The sequence below is a fragment of the Sander vitreus genome, chromosome 16 (genome assembly GCF_031162955.1).
Source record: "Sander vitreus isolate 19-12246 chromosome 16, sanVit1, whole genome shotgun sequence".
NCBI lineage: Eukaryota > Metazoa > Chordata > Actinopteri > Perciformes > Percidae > Sander > Sander vitreus.
Window position 1 is genome coordinate 282,501 of NC_135870.1, and position 2,500 is coordinate 285,000.

Sequence of the window (2,500 nt, forward strand, 5' to 3'; positions counted from 1 at the left end):
AGACACACACACACAGAGTCACACAGACACACACACACACAGACACACACACACACACACACAGACACAGAGTCACAGACAGACACACACACACACACACACACACACAGACACAGAGTCACACAGACACACACACACAGAGTCACACAGACACACACACACACACAGACACAGAGTCACACAGACACACACACACACAGACACAGAGTCACACAGACACACACACACACACACACACACACAGACACACAGACACACACACACACACACACACACACACACACACACACACACACACACACACACACACACACACACACACACACACACACACACACACACAGACACACACACAGAGGTGATTGATATATGATCTCAACACTAGATGGGAGAAATTCCCACATTGGACCTTTTTAAATGATGTTAAACTCTTGTTGTTGTTCTGAGTCAGAGTTATAAATAAAGTTAATTGAAGTGTGTGTGTGTGTTGTTCAGGGAGGAAGGTGTTATAAATAAAGTTAATTGAACCATGTGTTGTTCAGGGGGTGAAGTCTCAGTGGAAGGGGATGGGCAGCACCTTCATTGTCCACGGGATCACGCTCGGAGCTGAGGGGGTCATCAGCGAGTTCACGCCGTTACCACGGTACCCACACACTGTACTACCACTTTACTATCACTTTACTATCACTGGACTCCCACTGGACTACCACTGGACTACCACTGTACTACCACTGTACTATCACTGGACTATCACTGGACTATCACTAGACTACCACTATACTACCACTGGACTACCACTATACTATCACTATACTACCACTATACTATCACTGGACTACCACTGTACTACCACTATACTACCACTGGACTACCACTGGACTACCACTGGACTACCACTGGACTATCACTGGACTCCCACTATACTACCACTGGACTACCACTGGACTACCACTGTACTATCACTGGACTATCACTGGACTATCACTATACTACCACTGGACTATCACTAGACTATCACTATACTACCACTGGACTACCACTGGACTACCACTGGACTATCACTGGACTACCACTTTACTATCACTGGACTACCACTGGACTACCACTGTACTACCACTGGACTATCACTATACTACCACTATACTATCACTGGACTACCACTGGACTATCACTATACTATCACTGGACTACCACTGGACTATCACTATACTACCACTGGACTATCACTATACTACCACTGTACTACCACTGTACTATCACTGGACTATCACTATACTATCACTGGACTATCACTATACTACCACTGGACTATCACTATACTATCACTGGACTATCACTGTACTACCACAGTACTACCACTGGACTATCACTATACTATCACTGGACTATCACTTTACTACCACTGTACTACCACTTTACTACCACTATACTATCACTGGACTACCACTGGACTACCACTGGACTACCACTATACTACCACTGGACTATCACTATACTACCACTGGACTATCACTGTACTACCACTGGACTACCACTGGACTATCACTGTACTACAACTGGACTATCACTGTACTACCACTGTAGTACCACTGGAATATAACTGTAGTACCACTGTAGTACCACTGGAATATAACTTTAGTACCACTGTACTATCACTGTACTACCACTGTACTATCACTGTACTACCACTGTAGTACCACTGGAATATAACTGTAGTACCACTGTACTATCACTGTACTATCACTGTAGTATTACTGTAGTAGTTAAGATGAGATTTTATTGTTTTATTCCAAGGAATCTCTCCAGAAGAAAACTGTAACTAAACTGCAAACGTGTCTGTCTGTCTGTCTATCTGTCTGTCACTCTCTGGCTGTCTGTCGCTCTGTCTCACTCTCTCTGTCTTTCTGCCTGCCTGTCTGTCTCTCTCTGTCTGCCTCTCTCTGCCTGTCTGTCTCTCTCTGTCTGCCTCTCTCTGTCTGCCTGTCTCTCTGCCTGCCTGTCTGTCTGCCTGCCTGTCGGCCTGTCTGCCTGTCTCTCTGCCTGCCTGTCTGTCTGCCTGCCTGTCTGTCTCTCTCTGTCTGCCTCTCTCTGCCTGCCTGTCTGCCTGCCTGCCTGTCGGCCTGTCTGTCTGTCTGTCTTTTCAGGGAGCTTCCTCATAGGTGGACCTTCAAACAGCTGGCAGGACATTTACTGCTCAAAGGGTCAGTCACTTCACATTTCATCTTCTATGAAGGAAACAAACCGTAACACTTCACTGGAAGGTATCGGCATAATCTGCTAACGTTAGCTACCGACCGTTAGCTTGAAACCATCCAGCAGATAGACGGTACCGTAGGGTGATTTAACGTCAGCGCTCATTTTACTCACAGTTTAACAACAAAACTAAACGCTGACTGAACATTACTAGCTACGTTTCTCATGTTGGTTTGGAGCGGTATGCACCCCCACCAACCTGGAAAACAGTTTTAAATCAGTAACGTTACTACAGCGTGTCGGAGGA

At 45.8% G+C, this 2,500-nt stretch overlaps 1 protein-coding gene across 2 annotated transcripts in view; it reads left to right on the plus strand.

Moving 5' to 3' along the window:
- slc25a46 (solute carrier family 25 member 46) overlaps window positions 1–2,500 on the plus strand; it is a 16,133-nt gene that overhangs the window by 8,397 nt on the left and 5,236 nt on the right. Inside the window, exons 5-6 of one of the 2 annotated variants that reach the window (XM_078271249.1) lie at window positions 543–643; window positions 2,145–2,201. In XM_078271249.1, coding sequence (XP_078127375.1) covers window positions 543–643; window positions 2,145–2,201 — 158 coding nt within the window. The remainder of the gene's footprint in view (window positions 1–542; window positions 644–2,144; window positions 2,202–2,500) is intronic. The other variant, XM_078271250.1, reaches the window with a different exon arrangement.